Raw genomic sequence first — 19,286 nt, 5'->3', positions numbered from 1 at the left:
ACATGACACTTGCGTAGCACAATCTACTTTAAAATCAATACCACAGTGCACTTTTTGGGCCAGATTTACTAACAGCTTGCACCAGCACAAACCGTCTTTTGGCGTTAAAATAGTACTGTCAGGATTTACTAAAGACGTGCAGTGAAAAAATAGGGCTGAAAAGGCGTGGACAGTTATTTTTGCGTCTGACCTTATTTAATGTGCATTTGTAGGAGTTTCCCTTTGAGATGGGAAATTTATGGGGGGAGAGTATTAAGATGAATCACGCAACGCAATTTGCTAACGTTTGCGCTCGTCAAATTACTGGTATTTAATGCCCGAAAAAGCATGTCTTAAATCAGGCGGTAATTTTCGCTGCTCTTGGTTGATTGCGCTGGTCATTATGGAAATGATCTGGTTGTGTCTGTTTTCTTTCATGTGCGCATTGTTATTAAATAACCCGCAGAATTTTCCCCTCCCATCGGTGCTTTTATGGAATTCCGATTTAACACTAATTTGCCCTGTTTAGTAAATCTGGCCCTTTGTTTTCATGTATTATGATTTTAGGGGGATACAACAGTCATAATATATGGTGCTTTTGATGTTTATTCCAGATTCATCAGCATGTCTACTCCAGAAATTTGTTTGTGCATGAATTTACACGTTTGGCAGATGCTTTTATGTGACTTAAAGGCATTCAAAGACATCAACAGAGTTTTAACACCGTGTTCCCTGGGAATCAAACCCATGACCTTGTCCTTCCTAATGCCATGCCCTACAAGTTAACCCTTGTGCATGCAAGCAACTGAATAATAGTGGTTAGTTTAAAGGTTATTTTGAGATCTTCTGCATGCTTACTAACACTGCTTTGACATGCACTTCCTGGCCAACTGCCTTGTCTTTGCATGTTCTGATGTCACGAGTGCACATGTCTTTGTACTGTTTCCTCCATTCTAGTTTTAGCTCATCCAAGTGTGATATCCTTATTAATGAACAGTTGGTGAATTTTATGCATGAATGAAGAGCAAAATCAAGTCAGATTTTACAGCTATCTCCTCATTCTTCCCCCCTCGCTCTTTCTCTTTTACAAAAAGCCATTAACAAAAGTTGGTGCTATAAATACTGTTTATGGTGCCCTAACTATAGTATAGTCTTCACTTTTAATGAAGTGCTGCACTGACATTCATTAAATAAGGATTATCTATAGTTTATGCCACTTGCAATATGTCCAGAACTTGGCACTTGAAACGAGACCTATTACTGCAGCAATCAATGGGTTTTATTATCTGATGGCTGTTGTATTATAAAACACTGTGACCTTCAGCATTCATTGTGGGATGAGCCAATGGTTTGTTGACTATGCTGTCTAGGTAGGGAGCACACTAGGTTCTGGTATAGAGTTTGTGCATTGCAGTTTCTACTACGGAATCTCAGCACTTCATAGTCATCACATTGATGCTTGGCTGCTTAATTGGAAAGTCGTGACCCCTCTCTTATTGCTTCTTGGTGTTAAGACCTGCTTCTGAACACTTTTCGTCCTCTTTTGATCCTCAGTCACCAAAAACCAATGTTACTGAATTTATTTTCCAACCAAGGTAAAATGGCCCCAATTTGAAAGGTTGGCCTGGTTTTTGTGAAAGCTGAAACTTTATTTGATTTTTTAAAATTCCCAGCAGAGAAAATAACAAAACAAAGAGTTATTATCAGCTCGGCCCCGTAAGAGAAGGGAGCACATATTGAGGTCAAATGGTGTTCTGTGGGACCTGGAGAATGAGTCGTTTTATTGGATGACTCCAATCCATTGCTGACAGTAATATCTTCCTTGAAGTTCTGTGCACTAAAGTGTGGGGAGACCTCAGCTTATGAACAGCCAGACAAATCAACAAATCAAGGAGCAGCAGAAGTGAAGTCTGCTGCCTTTATAAAAACTGCCATAGATTAATTTTATTTGGTTATATTTTGAGGCCATTTTATGGATAATAAGGCAGGAAATGACAGGTGAAGAGGAGGGATGAGATCAGGAAATGTTGCAAACCACATTTAAACATCACAGCTCAGTGTGTTAAAGTAATAACTGCTAGGTCACTTATTCAACATGTCACAGTTTTAACAACGATATAATGCTTTCATAGTGCAATGATATCTGTACTTAATGAAACATTGCAGCTGTCATCCATGTGTGTGCTGCCCATTGCAACAGTTATGTACTGGACCTTTAAGAGAAAACGTTGCAATATATTAATATTTTATTAATGTATAGTACTTTAATATGTTCGTCTGCATTATCTACAAGCGAATGTGTTCGTGTACAAGTCTTTGCTGATCAATAGACTTGTAGTGTTCAATTGGCTTTGTTCTGCATGGCAAGGTTTTGAGCTTCTCTCTCTTGATTTGAGTAGGTTTGTGATTTTTCTTCTCTCTCTTTCTCACTCACTGGCATATATCACTGCAGAATATATATTTTAGATGATAATACAGAAATCATACAGCCAGTGCGACTGGAATAGACAAATGCCAGCCTCACTTCTTGTCCTCTATGTGCCCAGTGTCTGTTTGTGTGTGTTTGCCTTGTATATCTTGTGTGTCAGTTTTACTGCAGTGTTGTGGCAATGCTTTGGTTTAGTGCAGTATACTGTTACTATTACATTCTTATACTATATGTACTGTATATGTCTAACCAGAAAAACGGCAAGTCTAGCAGTAACTACTGTAACTTGATAACTGATTTTAATAAAAAAAGTGAATACTTTTTGCACATTTAAAATGTTTGTACAAAAGTTAAACAGTTTGCACTAGCCAAAAGCATTTCACCAAGACTGAAGTGTCTTCTTTTGATCATGTGTATAAACTTGCCCTGTTGTGGATGGATTTGAAGGAAACTAGCTAAAAAACAGAAGGAGACAGCCAGCAGCAGCACTCAGAGAGAGATGGGACCCGTAGGCACAGCGGATAAAAGCACAGGAAAAGTCAGCACGTTACACAAGGACGATCCGTTCTCCACCAGCAACCAGGACCTCAACGGATTCTGTGAGTTCAGCAAATATTGTGCTGTGACATTATTGTGCTGCCTTGTTTTTCGTATAATCTCTGTTTATATCAAATGTACCTGTGCTCTGATAACAGTAGTTACTTAGAGAGGGAAGTTGGCATTAACTGATAAACCAATGAAAATAGAAATGAATGAATGAACAAATTAAAGAATGAATCAAGACATGAATGAACAAATTAAAGAATGAATGAATGCATGAAATTACAAATGAGCAAATGAAAGAATTATAGGATTCACACATGAACAAATTAAAGAATGCATGAATGCTCAAATGAACTAATGAATGAACTCAATAAGTGAACAAAGAAATTAATACATGAACAAATTAATGAAATAATGAATGAACAAATGTTCAAATGAATTAGTAAATGAACAAATTATTTAATGAATAATCAAATGCATGAATAAAATATTGAACATGTAAACAAATGATTGAATTAAAAAACCAATGAATGAAGAATTGAATGAACGGAGAGATTAATGAACAAATGAATGAATGATTTCACAGAAACTTAAGTGTTATTTTTAACATACTTATTTTACTTTAGGAAGCAATTAGTGATGCACTGAAATTTTTCGTGAAACTTGGCCAACTATTCAGCCAGAATAGAAAAAAAAATAAATTTGGTTTGGTCATTGATGAAACAGCAATGTTTGGTGCATTTTGACTGTGTTTATTACGTGCACACAATGATAGTGATGAAACAAGATCTCTTAGTCTGTGCTGTTTTCTATTGATGCATGAAAACGACACATTATTTATAGCAATCATCCCATCCAATAATCGCCATAAGCTTTTTTACTTTTAATTTGAAAGTCTCAGCAATCATCTGTTCCTCTTTACTACTAATTATAGCACTAAATAAACATCAGTTAACATTACAAGATATGTTGAAAGATACAGCAATGGTTTCATGTTCAGTCAGACATTTTCACAGTTTCTCTTTAGAGAACTTCTTGCTCTTTTCCACCGGTCTCAAAAGTCAAAGTCCACAGGTCATATAATCACCACGTTCCCCAAATACCACGATCTTCTGTAGTGGCCGCAGTGTGTGTGAGCCAGTCTCTGGACTCATTACTGCAATCACACAAACCTCCTGCACGTCCCACCATCACGCTGATGAGCTCAGCAAGCCCTAAAAGGGGTCAAAAGCAGTCAACAATCTGTCATTTTAACTCAACTCACCATTCTCCTTGATTGTCTTTACTAAGCATCCATCAGGAAACCAAATGATGGGACGCCACCACCTCACACCTGCCATTCACAGATCTGAATGTCGCCCGCCGCAGAGAGCTATTTTGTAGCTACACAGCACGGACCGAAGCGTTCTACATATCAAGAGACCTTGCTATTGATGTGCTGCTTTAAGAGGCGCTAGAGAAGAATAGCAAGTGGCATTTGGACTAGGCATTTTTTTCTTTCTCTTGCTTTCATTCTCAGTTTTAAGTGGGCTCTGGCATGCTGTGAAGGGGCTGTAATTAGGATGGGTCTTTCTGAGTCGCTTTTTGCACAAAATGTCACAGTGGCCTTTGTGTACAGAATAATTTGAATGGAGCTGGAAGAAGAGGAGGCAACGGAGAGTAAGAGCAAGATACATAGAGAGAGAGAGAGAGGGAGAGAATGTCATTATGCATAATGATCACATTTATTTCCTTTAAAATCAACACTGATTGGCAATGTGTTCTGCATGTTTAGTGTTCCTTAGTTCCTTTGAATGTCATTGGTCAGAGGATGTGCAAATGCAGTTTATTTGAATGTTTATTTCGGATCATTACAGGCACAGAGTAATTGGAGGCTGTTATTGTATCTGTTGTTTATCAAATGGTCAGAGAGTCACTATTACTGAACCAGTACAGGCTCTTTATTATAAGCATGAATCTCAGCTGGGGTGTTGGAACAGAAACAATCTAGAACTCAGCCCAGCTCATAATTGCTGTTTGCGAGCAGTTCTTTAAAAAAAAAATTGTGTCAAATGCCTGGTGATACATTATCAGAGACCATACATTTTCAACTCAAACTTTAAAGCTGCAGAGGGTAATTTCTGTGTTGGATTTGCAAAATAATTTTTTCTGACTGTATTTTTTTTTTTGCTGCAAAAATCATTTCTTAATCACTATTTTGTCTTTTGATATAACAACCTTCTTAAAAGAATATTAAATGAATATAACATTCTTAAAATAAGATCTTAAAATAAGAAAGAAAATTATTGTACTTTTTTATTTTTTTTTATTTGTCTAATATTGCATTATTTGATATGTTATATAGGCGTTTATAAAGCATAGCATGTGCTGGCTTTACTGTATTTTTGTTCCAGCTAATTTTTCTATCAGTTTTATATTTTTTACTATGTGCATGACAAGGCACAGGCAGAATCTGCTGCTTTTTATTTTTTTAATATTTTTGCACTGGTTCTAGGAGGGAAATCTTTGGAGAGTAGTATGTGTTGAACTCTGTGAATGACAGGCCTTCCAATTTGTAAAGCCTTTTCTGTGGGCACCAAATTCTTGCGGGCCTTTATGTCTCATATTGCAATTTTCGTTTTTCTGATTTTATATCCAGACCTTCCTCTCACTGGCTCCACAGTTACAATCACACACTATCATTATTATTATTTTTTTATATCTGGGTTTTTTTTGAAGACGATTCGACATAAGATGTGTGAGATAGAGATCATAGCGATCCCAGCCTACAAACTCAGCATTTTAGCTGTATTACCATTTAAATGAACACAGAGACACCTGCCTCTAACCTTCCACGCTTCTCTCATTCAGGCGCTCTCGATCTCACCCCGCTGGCCCATGAGCTTTTGCTGCCAAAGCACTTTCTGTAGAGATCCTTATGTGAGCAAATGCGTATGCGACTACACATGTGAGATGCAGGGATTTGTGTAAAGGGAGATCTGGAGTGATAGGTGATTAAAATGGAAAGTAAAAAGGATAAGACTTCAGCCGAGAAGAGTAAAAGAAGGTTACTGGAGTGTGTGATGCTCTAATAGTGTGTTTCTGTGACTTTCATTTACTTTGTAGTGGAAGTCTACACTGTAAAAAAAAAATTCAAAGGTGTGAATAAAACAAATATTATTGGAATATGTTTTAATATGCAAGTTTTCTACTTCAAAATCAATGTTTTACTTGCTGTTTCTTTGTAATTATTTGTAAATTTTACTGGAAATGTCTAAGTAAAAATTTGTTTCCACACCAGTTTTTTTCAATCTATGTTTTTTATTACAGACATTGTTTAGAAAACCACTGTATATACTGGGCTAGGATATGCATGTGGATATGTTCAAAATAGTCCATGACATTTAAAGGTCTTGTTGACTACAGCAAAGATGCATTCGATTAGTGTGATATCTGTCTCCTTTGCAGAAAGTGACCTAAAAATCTTGTATTCTGTTGACACTGTGTTTCTGTCACAATGGGACACTGCTATTAATCTGAACATAATGTGGTGTTTTATAGATGTGCAGCATGTGTATAGTACTGTAAGGTCACTGTCTAAGCGCTCTCCTCTCTGTCTTTCCCAGCCTCCTCTTCTCCATGCTCCTTCTCCATCCAGGGTAAAGCCCTCCAGAGTAAAACCCTCCTCAACTCCTACTACTCGGGTTTGTAGCTTTCTATGTTGGATAGGTCCATGTGGTAGAGTAATAAAAATTCCTGGACTGGTAACCAAAAGATTTGAACTGTATAATGTATCAGCAGGCCAATCACAGAAGGCTCTGCGGAATTTGAACCTCACAAAGTTCTATATATTTCCTACCACTTGCATGTTCATTTGAAATATTTAGGCTAATTTGATGATGCTTTCAGTTGCCAGTAAGAATGCAGTGCTCTGTTCTTAAAAAAAAAAAATCTTTCTCTCAGCTTTTAATACGTTTTTAAAGCCAAACACTTTAAAACTAGGTTTCTACAGGATCACGGTATATTATATTAAATGTTGCTTTAGACAAGGCATCTGCTAAGTGACTGCTGAAAGGAATAGTTCACAAAAAAATTTAAATTATGCTATCAAGCTTCAAAAAGGACCCATTACAAATAGACTAAACAAAACTAAGCCTGTGAACGAATCATTCAGACTGGCTTTGTAAAACTGATCAGCTGATTCACTGAAAACATCTGATTAAAAAGAATGATTCATTCATGATTGGACATCGCATTAATTCATGAAGACTTGGCATGTAGCACAGTCATACATTTTTTATAGTATTTTGCATCCTTTTTGAAGATTTAATAGAGGCATTTTTATCCTTTTTTTGTTGCATGGAAGAAAAAAATGTTATGTTTGTGAGTGTTTTGATAACAATGTTATTTTAGCATAAAATATATTATTGTTGTATTTATTAATATTTTAGTAATTTTGTTAAGTCCTTTTGTCATTTTATGAGTTTTTTATATTTCATATTTTTCATTTCAGTTTTAGTAATTTTAATACTTAAGCTTATTTCTGTGAATGAAGATATATTATTTAATTTATTTAACATTTAATTTCAGCTTTATTTCAATTAATGAAAACAGTTTTCAATAGTTTTAGGTAACAATAACAACAGCATTTTTTTCTTAAGAATCTCAGAACAATATAACTGTTGCTGTGTTGCATATATCCCAAAGCCAAAAATAAAATACATACATAAATTTCGGTTTTATTCTGTTTTTAATTGCAGTTTCTAAGGAGCCAGTCCCTGCCACAGCATCCATAGGTAAGACACTTTTCCTTCTCCGCTGATTATACGTGGATTACATTAAACCGTTTCTTCTGTTTCTTTTGATGTGAATGTAGGAGGAAGCTGATCTTAGACAAAATGAATATTCAGAGGCAAATTGCTATTAAGTGTGTAGTTTCATTCCAAACCTGCGTGTGTATCGGCGAAACATCTCTGAGTCATAAAGTATGGGTTTAGATGATGAAAGATCATAACATTGACCTTTGAAGTCAAAAGCAGGCGCTCGAGACTTTGGCTCCCATCCGATCAAACTAATTGCAGCTTGTAATTTTGCGGCAGCTGAATGTGGTTTCAGTGAAGAGTCGGTGGCGTCCTCCTCACACTGATGCGTCCGTCCCACGCTGAGCCAGATTAGAGGAATGAAAGCCCTCTGGCAGTTCAAACAAACTCTATGTTTATATCCCAATGTGTGGAAAGTGATTGAATCAGATCGTTAGCTGTCGGAATGCTAATTTTCAGATTTGGCAGATTGGTGTGTGACACACACACACCCTCATGTCTTTTCAAAGGCAGACTGACCATTTCACAGCCAATCGCAATACCTCATAATAAAGACTTATCCATCCTTCCTTCATTCTGTCTTTATTTTTTGTTCATTCATTTATTCTTCCTTCCTTTCTTCTGTTCTTTCCTTTTTTCATTTGTTAATATATTTGTCCATTTGTTGTTCCTTCCATGTTTTCAATTGATTGTCCTTTCTTCCTTCTGTTCTTTACTTCCTTCTTTTCCTTTGTTTGTTAATTTTATTCATTTTTTTTGTTTATCTGTCCTTCCTTTCTTCCTTTTCAATTTTGTCATTCATTTGTTAGTTCATTTCAATCCATTTTTTTCTTTTCTTTCTTGTTTTCATTAATCATTATTTCTCTTCATTATTTATCATTTCCAGTTATTTATTCTTCACTGAAAGCTTTGAGAAATTCTTGGACAAATCGAACAGTAATTGCATTTCATCAGTGTCCCAAATTTACAACAACAACCCGCCGTCAACACAGAAATAACTGTTGATTGCAGATGATTTGGATGTTTACTTTTCCTTCACTGTCAAGCATGTTTCGGATGAAAACATACTCACTTTAGCAGCTACAGTGAACTACAGTACTTCTGCTCCACTGCTGACACTTTCAAGTTTTTCCTGGTCACGCAAAGCTTCATCCTTTACTCGTTCTTCAGGAGATATTGAAAGCGTCTTTACAGTTGGCTTTTGAAAAGGGATTTCTGATAGATATCTTGGTGGGCTCGGGGCTTAGAGTCAGTCCAAAAGCTCATTTCAAAGGTTCACTCTAAAAGGCTCAGATGCAGGGGTCTCTAAACACGCACCTCTGATCCAGACAGCTTCTAGTAGGAGTTTGAAAACTCTCGCTTTAAGCTAAACTCAGCAGCGGAGACCACGACTCTCCCATACACATACACACTCAACGCCAATAAACCACTGAGAGCAAACGTATTTACAGAGGTTATGAAGGTGGAGACGGCTTGCTTGGTGCCGATGGAGAAAAGAGAAAATGAGCACACAGGTGGTGTATTGAAGGAAGAGAGGGAGCAAAATGGGGAAAAATTTGAAGCAATAAATTTGGACTGTGAGATATTTGTAAACTGGACGTGAAACATGCCACAATCATACTTTCAAATTCATGCCAACCTGACCCAGGGAAGCCAAGGGATGAACAGAAAAATATGAGTAGAAAATCTGAGATTAAAAAGCGCAGTAGAAGGTGATGGAGGCTGAGAGATGAACTGCAGTTAATGGAGGACTGGGATGGAGGAAGAAAGGAATGGATCAGAAGTAAAAGAATACAAGTTAGAGTGGGAATCTGGGATGTCAGAATAAAACTATAAAAATATTAAGAAAATATTAAGCACTCGGGAGCCAAAGTAGTGTTGAAACTGTTGGTAAATTTAAGTTGTAGGCTTTGATTCTCTATCAATGTTATAAAGTATATTGTCTATAGTGTTCAAAACTTTGGAGTAGGTAGTTTTTTTTTTTACTCGGTAGGTAGGTTTTGCTCAACAAGGCTGCATTTATTTGATCTAAAATACAATAAAAACAGTAATTTTGTGAAATACAATTTAAAATAACTTATTATATTTTAAAATATAATTTATTCTTGTAATGCAAAGCTGAATTTTCAGTGTCACATGATCCTTCAGAAATCATTCCAATGTGCTGATTTGCTTCTCAAGAATCATTTCTTATTATCAATGTTAAAACAGTTGTACTGCTTAGTATTTTTGTGGAAAACGAGTTTATTGGGTTACAAAGAATAGCATTTGTTTTAAATAGATTTTTGTATTAAGCTTATTACTATTATTATTATTACTACTATTTATTTATTGTATTAAGATTATAAAAGTCCTGAACCACAAGTCAAAATATACAAATTAGAATGTCGTAATCGTTGTTGATGTAGATAGTGTAAATCAAAATGAAATGACCATTGAAATCAAAATTTACTTCTTAACTTTATTGTGCACAATTCATCAGTGCATGCATAAACTGTTTTTTGTTGTTGTTGTTTTTATTTTTGTTAAATTACACTGAACAAAACTATAAACGCAACACTTTTGTTTTTGCCCCCATTTTTCATGAGCTGAACTCAAAGATCTAAGACTTTTTCTATGTACACAAAAGGCCTATTTTTCTCAAATATTGTTCACAAATCTGTCTAAATCTGTGTTAGTGAGCACTTCTCCCTTGCCGAGATACTCCATCCACCTCACAGGTGTGGCATATCAAGATGCTGATTAGACAGCATGATTATTGCACAGGTGTGCCTTAGGCTGGCCACAATAAAAGGTCAGCTCATGAAAAATGGGGGCAAAAACAAAAGTGTTTGTTCAGTGTATAATTGCTTTATCTCTGGTGGTTTTGTTGGGTAAAATCATATCTTGGCCTGCTTTTTCAATATGTCATGGCACTAAGACGGATTTCAAATACCATTTCATGTCGACTTTAACGTCAAGTTGCTTTAAAAGTAAAATGTTTATTAAAAAGAATGGATAATACAAATAAGATTGAAATTATCTTCAAAACAAAGGTTGAATGGATTCTAGAGTCTAGCAAGCACTGTATTAAGGAGTGATTGTGTAAAGAAGAATGGAAAAGGTGAAATCGAGTGAAGGGTAAAGATAGTGAGATGGAGAGAAGATAGCAAGAAATACAGCCACCAGTACAGATAAAAGAATGAGGCATTAAATGAGGAAGGAGGCCTTTTCATTCTGTTTTACAGACCCCATCTCTCGCTCTGAGTGAGGGCGGTCATATTTCTGTTCTGGAGATGCTCCCTGCCGAAACGATGTCGCTGAGATTACGAGGTCGGGAAAGACTGTCGGCCCCTAATCATTTATAAACCTGCCTATTATGTGGGCTTCCAGTTCATTTACAGGCTATCGATCACCTTGTGGGACGAAAGCCTTGGTAATCGCTTACAGGAACTGTGAGGGAGAACTGTTTTTTAAAATCATATCTCCTGTAATACACGCAGAGATGATCATCAATGCATCTGATGAGCAGTCCGAGTTTTGCATCTGGGAGAGAGAACATTGTGTTAGAAAGAGAGGATAATGGTAGAGATAATAGGGTACGTGCAATATTTTAGAGCGAGATAAAGAGTAAAAGATTTAGATGTTGCAGAGGAGTGTAGATATCTGCAGGATCGATGGAAATGAAGAAAAAAAAACAGAATGGAGGAGCAGAGATAGGAATGGGGAGAGAGAGACAAGGGTTCTGTTTCATGGAGAAACGATAGTTTTAGAGGCTGGAAATGGATAACCCGCTAAGGGATGTGTGTGATTCTGCTGGTTAGCTGAAAGACGCCTGACGACTCCAGCTTAACTTTGATAATGGCATTTAGTGTAATGACATTGCTCAAAGGTTGCTCTTTCTTAACTTCGGAGACTTACAGGAGTGAAAAATAGACACAAATGAGACCGTTTTGATATATAGTAATAGTAATAATACAGTAAGTGGTGCAAACTCAGTGTTACATTTCTACAGTCTGCTGTGGGTGTTGCTGCGTAATTGCTAGGTGGTTACTTTTTAAGTAAGAAAGTAATCTTTTTGATATGGCTCTGTGAAAAATCTATCATTATTTTTTATACTATGGTATTTATTTATTTATTTTGCTCATTTTATTGTCCTACAGGTAAAAACCATGAGCCTAATCATTAAAAAAAAAATTATAATAATAATACACTGTTTAATTAAAGAAAATAAATCATATATGTGTACGTTCGAATGTTGAACTGTAAAATCTCTTGTGCTTATCAATGCTGCATTCATTCAATCGAAAATATTAACTATTTGAGAATATTTTAATATATTTTCAAATGCATTTTATTCCTGTGATGCAAAGCTGAATTATTAGCTGGAAAGCATGATTGAAAGTTCAAAAGAACAGCATTTATTTGCAACATTATAAACAGTGTTGGGGAAAGTTACTTTTAAAAGTAATGCATTACAATATTGCATTACTCCCTAAAAAAGTAATTCATTACTTTATTTAGTTACCTTTTATGGAAAGTAATGCATTACGTTACTTTTGCGTTACTTTTTAAATATGAGAAGCATCTATTTATAGCAAATGTAAAAGCTCTTTCACACCAAAAAGTGTAATGAATAAACCTCAGGCTGAAGGAAAAGTAAATTCATGTCTGTACAGTAGAACACAGGAGAAGAAGGTTCAACACTCTTCAGCAATAAAAAAACAATGAAGCACAATTGTTATTTTATCTAAAGTTATTTTTGCTTATTAGTATGATTGAACTGGATCATCAAAGGTCAGCAGCAACGACATTGGTTAATAAAATGGGATTAGATACATTTGTGTTGTTTAACATATTTAATTATTGAAGGTTTGCTCATATTCTGAGTTTGCATTTCACTGTTTTAATTCATTTTGATTCTGTTTTCTTGCGAGTGGGATGAATTAATGCACATTCACGTTTAGTCTAGAACTACAGTAACATCATGTTTACACAGCGCACACAACGCCTCTGTACTTCCGATTTCTCTCAACATCGGGACAGGAGAACTGTCAGTCAATAAATGGGAAAAAAGTAACTCTTGTAAATTATATTATATTGATATTTTCTTGTAAATTAAAAGGTAATGCGTTACTTTACTAGTTACTTGATAAGTAATCTGATTACGTAACTCGCGTTACTTGTAATGCGTTACCCCCAACACTGATTATAAATGCTTCACTATCACTTTTGATCACTTGAACATGTCCTTGCTGAAAAAAAGTGTAATTTTCTTACATAGAAATGTCTTACTGACTCCAAACTTTTGAATAGTGGTGTATATATTTAAACAAACTACTTTCAGATGACTTTTTCAATTCTGTAGCCAAGGACAAAAAGCTTGGCATAGTGAAGCATGTTGCAACAATGCCCGTGCTAATGTTTTTTATAATACTTTGCTAATAATTCCAATGACTTTAATTTATTTTGCTTTGACAGCACTTACTACAATTACACGTATTTGTTTTTTTATATCACATTTATTTTCCTCCATATACCCACACGAGAGCCATTCACATATGACATTTGAAAGTAATTTACAATGTCATTATTTAGTCACCTGTGCTTTATTGTGACTTGTCAGGTAATTATTGTTAATGGCAAACACCATAGTAGATGATCATAATGTAACAGTGCATGCCGATAATTGAGCTTTAATGCGATTTTAGCTCTAATCATCTGAATGCATATAATGCGATGGCCACAAAGAGTTCATGCTCAAATGAAAGATGCCATTATGGGACGGAACAAGGCTGAAATGAGAAAATTACCTCTGTAAGGAGAATAGTTACGTGGCATACGTCTTTCTCTCTCTTTCACTTAATATATGACATGAACTATAGTATGCTTACTAATATTCCAATACATGCAGTTGCACTGTAGCAGGACATGCTGTGTATCTGTACATCTCTCAACATTTCTCAAAATGATACTTCTTATTTAATATTTTAATGGATACTTGAAGTCGGTTCTCTTCCAAAACCAGAGGTGAAGTTCATCACAAGTTTCAAAGCCACAGTGTCACATTACTTTTTACATTCATTTACTGTTGTTTTATCATTTCAAACCTATTTGTTGCACCTACAAGGAACACAGAGAGAACTTTGTGTTAGAAACAGAAGATATGAATGTGCAGATGTGCATTATGTTAGAAAAAGTTTTAGATGTGGCTGAGATTTTGTAGAGGAGTCAACTCTAAATACATTATTGGCCTGTATGAATCACGTCTAGCTAAATATTATCAGAAAAATTAAGTCAATGCCCATGGTACCAGTGAAGATATAAATCAGAAACGTAATATAGTATTTATTTATCTATAACTTACCACATTTACACAATTAAAGATGCGTTACTGTTATTGTTTGGTACATAAAATACACATTTCGAATTTAATGAAGGACATATTAAAATCTAGTTAAGTATTCATATTGTTTTTTCCATATGGGTTTTCAGTCATGTTTTTTATGTTCCCATCATCCTAAGGTGTATGTAGGACTGAATGTATCCCATAGGACCTCACAGTAAAATCTGCTAATGGTTCAGTATAATTTATTTATAAATTGCACTCTTCTATTTATCAACTCATAACTTGGAACTCATCATCCTGAAGATTTAAAACTACAAAATCTAAACGTTTATCCATAAACTACATAACGGTCTCCTATATGAGGTCACCTAAAATGTGCAGTTGACCTTTTGTTTCTAGAGCAAGAGCTCTTCGATATTTCTCTGGGTTGGATGTGGCAGACGCGTCGTAATAACAACATAATACACCCACTGGGCCGCCACTTTGGGATTCGCTCCATGCTGCTGAGACAAAAACACATGAATAATTAATTATAAAAAAATTGATAGCGATAGAGGGAAGGGGAAAGGCAGAGGGTGGGGCAGTAAATTGAGAGACCTTAGAGTCTCTAGTGTATACTTCTCTATCGCACACTCTTTTTTCTCTTTTAGTGTTTGTATGTTGGCATGAGTCATAAACATTTTTTTTTTTTTGCAACATGAATTTGCCTAGTCCAAATATCATGACATGTAATATTCAAATATCATGACTTTGTGCACAAAAATGTGTTTTGGAACTAAAGTTTTTAGGAGTATTTGATTTTTATTTATTTTTTTGCAAAGCTAAAGATCAAGCTTAACATGTTATGCTTTCCATTGACTGTTGGCTTTAATTGTTGGCTTGGACTGTTTAGACCATGTATTGTTAAAAACGTGTAAATATCAGGGGAAAAAATGAATAGTTCACCCAAAAATGAAAACTCATCTTTTACTCATATCGTTTAAACCCTTTATGACTTTTTCTTCTGTGGAACGTACAAGAAGGTATTTTGAAGAATGTTGGCAACCAAACAGGTTCAGTTCCCATTGACTTCCATTGTGTTTGTGTCCATACATTGGAAGTCAGTGGGAACCAAAACTGTTAGCCATTCAGTCAGATCCAAATGATGTTTTGTGTGCTGGTTGTGAACCTGTTCAGATTCATTGAGCAGCCTCAGCACCTCTCTGCTAGTTACTTTTTTGTGCCCTTTAAAAAGACCCTCCTGAGGCTACGACTGTGGCATAATTGTTTTCTTCATTATACATTGTCGCCGCTAATACTTTCAACTTTTTCCTTCCGGCGCTAAAGTTGCTACAGCGCTAACACGTCATGCAAAATTACTCGTATTTCGCCGTGTCGAAAGCGTAGATGTTTGGTGTGGATTATAAATTTTTTAGCCCCAGAATTACTTTAAGTGTATAATGAATTTTCAAGGCGATTAAGATGCAAATAGCCACATTAATAATTTGTCGAGCAATATTCCATCCCTCTATGCATCTGAATGATGCTTTAGCCAGTTAAATGAGGCCATATGAAAAAAAAAAATCTCTGTCATTTGCTTAATGAACTCATTAACATCAATAAACTACTTCCCAGTCTTATTCTAATAAAAGAGTTTGCAAGGAGGGACTGTCTGCATCTCAGTATATTGTCATGCATAACTGAAGTCTGCAGTGAGCTGTGATTGAATGGCGCTCAGATAGCTCACAGTAGTCGAGGTCTTAGCCGAGCTTTCAGGGGTTTGGTCTTGATTGAGAGGTATTAGTGCACAGTAAACAAAGCTGTGCTTTTTTGAGAGCAACATGATATCCTAGACTGCAAATATTTGTGTTTTCTTTGTCATTTTCTGAGTGGTTCTACAGATTATGTGGTATTAATGTGTGTGGTCTGGTTGGCTAGTTCCCATAACATTTTATTCACGTCTGTTTGCTTTGAGCTCGTCTTTATGCTAGCATACTCCTAAAGGTTATATGAAATTAAGTATTTACATTTAAAATCAATTTAAAAATTAGTTTTTCTGTATTGCAATTTCAAATAACTGTATTCTATTGTAATATTAGCATGTTAGAATGATAGATGAAGGATCGTGTGATGCTAAAGACCATCACATTGTAAAATATGTTGAAATACAAAATGGTTATTTTAAAGCATAAAAAGACTTCTTTCTATTGAAACTGTTAATTTATATATTGGATGGGGGAGAGGGGGAGATGGCCGTTACATTTTTAATACATTTAAAATGCATATATACACTTTAATGTATTTTTTTTTTTTTTATGCAGGCTGGGTTTGTCTTTTAAATATTGATAATATTAGTAGCAGTGGGAAAAATTTAGAAGAATCCAATTTAATCTTTAGATGGTCTGAAACAGAAATGCACTATTCATTATAGCAATTCAACCTGCCTAGGTTGTAAATTATTGAATAAAAGCACCCAATCTTCTAGCGTTTCCATTTTTGCCCATGGCTTTTACATTGATAGATTGTAATGTACGTGGGAGATTGTGAATCCAACAGTTGTAGAAATTAATTATGCCTTTTCTGGGTAAACTGTAAATTAAACATGCTGCTCAGTGGAAACTATACGCTACAGAACAAAGAATTTTTTCGTAAAATGACCAGGACTGGAAGAGTCCGTTACTTTTATGCCTTGAAAGTGCAACCCAGAGTTTTCTGCCTTGCTTGCCTTGTTTGGTGTGAAAGCAGCAGCCTTCCAGCTGGCGATTGGACATTGTGATGGTTACTCAAGGATTGTGAATTGTTCCTCCACAGATGGCAGCCACAGTGAGATGTCCCAGCCCTCGATGACCATCCAGACGTACCCATATGGAGGCTGTGAGTCGGTGGAGATGTCCTACCAGGCTGGCCAGTTCCAACCGGCCATCAGAGTGGCAGACTTGCTCCAGCACATCACTCAGATGAAGTGTGGGCAGGGTTACGGCTTTAAAGAGGAGTACGAGGTAAGAAGTCTTGAGCTTGTGTGATCGACATCAATAAGAATTAAACTTTCAGTATGGCAAGGCAAGTTTATTTATATAGCACATTTCATACACAATGGTTTTACATAAAAATGACTTGACCCTGAAAAGAATATCGACGCTGCTTTGTTTGCTGCATTTAATAAATGAAGCCGTCTTTACTGTACTTTGCTGAAAGTTTTCTCTCTTCTGTTGCTCTCAGTATCATTTGCTTACTTTTTAGTGTACTAAATTTGTAAAAGTGTGTTAGATCAAGCCTCTCTGCAGTAATTACGACAGCCGCACAGCTATGAAATTTGTTTTTGCCTTTGCATGCACAGTAAGCCAAAAAATGATGTGAAATTAATCTTACAACTGTTTTATTGAGGGGGTTATTAAAATGTCAGGCATCTTTTTTTTTTTTTTTTTTATCATTCAATAATGACTGGGTTTTTTGTTGTTGATGTTGTTGCTAATTTCCTGTCTTTTTTCACATCGTTTTATTTCTTAAACACATTTGAATAACTTATAAAAAAAACATCTGTGCTTATTAAAATAAGCAGGTCTGTGCATCTCGATGACATGCTGGCATTTTGTTCAGAAAAGGTCACGTGAGATACGAAGCACTTCTTGAAAAATCTGCCCACACAGTGGGCCACAGAAGATCAGCCCCCCGTGACAATAAAACCAATTACTGTATCTTTCACTGTCCTAAACCTTTACTGGTAAGAATATGAAAAAGACCTTTGTGTCAATAGCATGTCTTATTCTAGATTTTTTTTAAAAAGCATTCTAACCTCGGGCTTGAAGGCTCACTTATCTCTGCCGTCCGTCCCCACACACAATCCGCTCGCTTTAATAATACAAATAAAGACCTCATTTTGCTCGTTCACGAAGGTCAGCAACATAGAAATTGCATCTGTTAGATTGTCTCCTTGTCATTTGAACATTAAGACATGTTTTTTTGTGCATGCGTCTTATTGTTCTCTGTTTGTAAGGTACAGATGTTGTAGTAGGGTAAAGTGTTTTATGATTGAGAAATCGTGCACTGGCATCGTTGTGCCTCTGTTATTTTGTTTGAATAGCGCTAGAGGAAAGATGCTGCCAACAAAAGAGAGATATGAAATGAACTTTTGATAAGGTCATTTATTTTTCCTCTAAATGTATTTCCTACAAATTGTGGCTTTGAAGTAGCTGCCTTGTATGAGTTCCAGCTTCACTTTGTGATTTGTTTTCATTAAAGGGATCGTTCACCCTCCAAAAATGACAATTCTGTCATAATTGATCTTTCTTCTGTGCATCATAAGTTTTACATTTTTTAAAGAATGTACTGGATGCACTTGTCCTTGCAATTTAAACAAAATGTGGACTGGAGCTTTAAAAAAAAAAAAACACCTTAAAAGTACCATAAAAGTAGATATTGAGCTAAAGTATATACTCTACCAGCCAGAAGTTTGGAATAATTCTGACTTTTTAATGTTTTCATATAAAGTTTCTTATGCTCACCAAGGCTGCATTTATTTGATCAAATAGGCAGTGAAAAGAGTGATGAAAAACTGTGAAATATTACCTCAGTTTCAAACTGTTTTCTATCTACTTCAACTTCAATTTCTATTAGTCATTATTGGTGCATTTTGGTAGCAATAGCCAAAAATACATTGCATGGGTCAAAATGATCGATTTTTCTTTTATGCCAAAAATCATTAGGATATTAAGGAAAGATCATGTTCCATGAATATATTTGTAAATTTCCTACCGTAAATATATAAAAACCTAATTTTTGATTCGTAATATGCATTGCAAAGAACTTCATTTGAACAACTTTAAAGGTGATTTTCTCAGTATTTAGATTTTTTTGCACCCTCAGATTCCAGATTTTCAAATAGATGCATCTCGACCAAATAATGTCCTGTTCTAACGAACCATACATCAATGGAAAGCTTATTTATCCAGCTTTCAGATGATGAATGAATCTCAATTTCAAAAAAATAAACCCTTATGACTGGTTTTGTGGTCCAGGGTCACATATGATGGCAATTTTGCATTTTAAACGTCTTATTCAGAATTCTAATATGGAATCTGGTCTGTAATCAGATATTCTGAACAGCTCTTTGCTCACTAATGTAGGAATACTCTTAAGTAAGCTATCAAAGGAGAGTATTGTGTAAACATTCAGCAGAGAACTTTGCTTGAGTATAAGTATGAATCATAATTGGCACATTGTTGTGTATTCA

The 19,286-nt window shown here is 35.5% G+C and overlaps 1 protein-coding gene across 15 annotated transcripts in view; it reads left to right on the top strand.

The window, feature by feature from the left end:
- Positions 1-19,286, top strand: part of ptprt (protein tyrosine phosphatase receptor type T) — a 259,836-nt gene that overhangs the window by 202,976 nt on the left and 37,574 nt on the right. For all 15 annotated transcript variants that reach the window (XM_058778885.1, XM_058778893.1, XM_058778891.1 and 12 more), the window contains 4 exons: positions 2,855-3,006; positions 6,556-6,633; positions 7,690-7,725; positions 16,868-17,055. In XM_058778885.1, coding sequence (XP_058634868.1) covers positions 2,855-3,006; positions 6,556-6,633; positions 7,690-7,725; positions 16,868-17,055 — 454 coding nt within the window. The remainder of the gene's footprint in view (positions 1-2,854; positions 3,007-6,555; positions 6,634-7,689; positions 7,726-16,867; positions 17,056-19,286) is intronic.

This window comes from Onychostoma macrolepis, chromosome 06, assembly GCF_012432095.1.
Source record: "Onychostoma macrolepis isolate SWU-2019 chromosome 06, ASM1243209v1, whole genome shotgun sequence".
NCBI lineage: Eukaryota > Metazoa > Chordata > Actinopteri > Cypriniformes > Cyprinidae > Onychostoma > Onychostoma macrolepis.
The sequence above is the reverse complement of the archived record's forward strand: the minus strand, read 5'-3'. Positions and strand labels throughout refer to the sequence as shown.